The sequence below is a fragment of the Cyprinodon variegatus genome, unplaced genomic scaffold, assembly GCF_000732505.1.
Source record: "Cyprinodon variegatus isolate N-32 unplaced genomic scaffold, C_variegatus-1.0 Scaffold481, whole genome shotgun sequence".
Classification (NCBI taxonomy): Eukaryota; Metazoa; Chordata; class Actinopteri; order Cyprinodontiformes; family Cyprinodontidae; genus Cyprinodon; species Cyprinodon variegatus.
In genome coordinates, this window is record NW_015150934.1 from 59,101 (window position 1) to 60,293 (window position 1,193).

Below are 1,193 nucleotides of genomic sequence, written 5' to 3' on the forward strand. Positions count from 1 at the left end.
CTCCACAGGCGGCCCCGTCCAGGAAACACACAGCCAGGCAGACGAGCTCCGAGCCAGCTCCCATGTCAGAGGATGAAGAGAGCGCCTTGAGATGAAATGTGTTGTGAATTGGCTTTATAGAAATAAACTGAATTGAATTAAAGACTAAACTCTTTTTAGCTGATGTGGAAAAGAGTGACGAGCCCAAAGGGTCCAGAAGTTTCTGAGCTAATCCAATCAAATGGGAATTTCCAGGAAAACCAGGAGTCAGGGACCCGATGCTGGTTCAGAAACGTCTCCTCCAGGTGGATCAGCATGACTGAACCCAGAGGAAACACAGCCGGCCCGTTTTGTTACTCTGTGTTTGGGCTGAACACACAGCCTGCAGGCCCCTCCCTGCACCGCCGCTCTGTGTGTGTGTGTGTGTGTGTGTGTGTGTGTGTGTGTTGGTAAAGACTCACTCTCCAGCTCCTCCTTCTCAAAGTTGGTGTGCAGGGTGGAGCTGGTCTTGCCCTGGTCCAACACGGCCTCCTCATCGTTGCCCTGCGGGAAACATTCAGCTCATCAGCAGAAGCAGCACAGAACCAACAAACCCAGTCTGACCCGGGTTAAAAACGGGAGAAACACGGCAGAGGTTCCAAATCTGATTTTTTTTTTTATTTTTTGCTGCGTTGCCGTTCACATTTGCAAACATATGCGACTTGGATATGATCTCCTGTGTGAACTGCATTCGTACAACGCAAGCGTCCCGCATGAGCAGTAGAGAACGCAATGATGTCACAGGCCAGCGAGCTCCGAGTTTACAGAAGCAAACATGGACGGTACATTCTGTCAGCTCAGCACACCCACAGTCAATACCCGTTTATCCCTTTAGTCATGTACAAAAAAACAATTGAATTTTTATTAATTTTTTTAAGCACATAGTGAAGCTGACTCCAGCTGATTATAGAAATAGCCAAAACAGTCACATGGTGTTTCATCCACTCGCCTTTCTATTTTCTTTAAAATTTCTACATCTTTCCAGAAAAAAAATACAAAATTCACGAATACTTTTTGTTTTATAGCTGTGTAAACAAATAAAATGAGATTTAAAATTCCACCTTGGGAAGGGGTGAAAATACTGGTTAGCTGATTGGCCTATGTTGGTGATAGACGGGCCAAATAAACCAATCAGATCAACGAAGCATATGACGTATTAACAGAGCGACGACGAA

General features: G+C 45.5%; 1 protein-coding gene across 1 annotated transcript in view; it reads right to left on the bottom strand.

The window, feature by feature from the left end:
• Positions 1-1,193, bottom strand: part of LOC107094400 (sodium bicarbonate cotransporter 3-like) — a 44,658-nt gene that overhangs the window by 38,706 nt on the left and 4,759 nt on the right. The window contains exon 2 of the mRNA XM_015389972.1: positions 441-522. Within this exon, the coding sequence (XP_015245458.1) occupies positions 441-522 (82 nt within the window). The remainder of the gene's footprint in view (positions 1-440; positions 523-1,193) is intronic.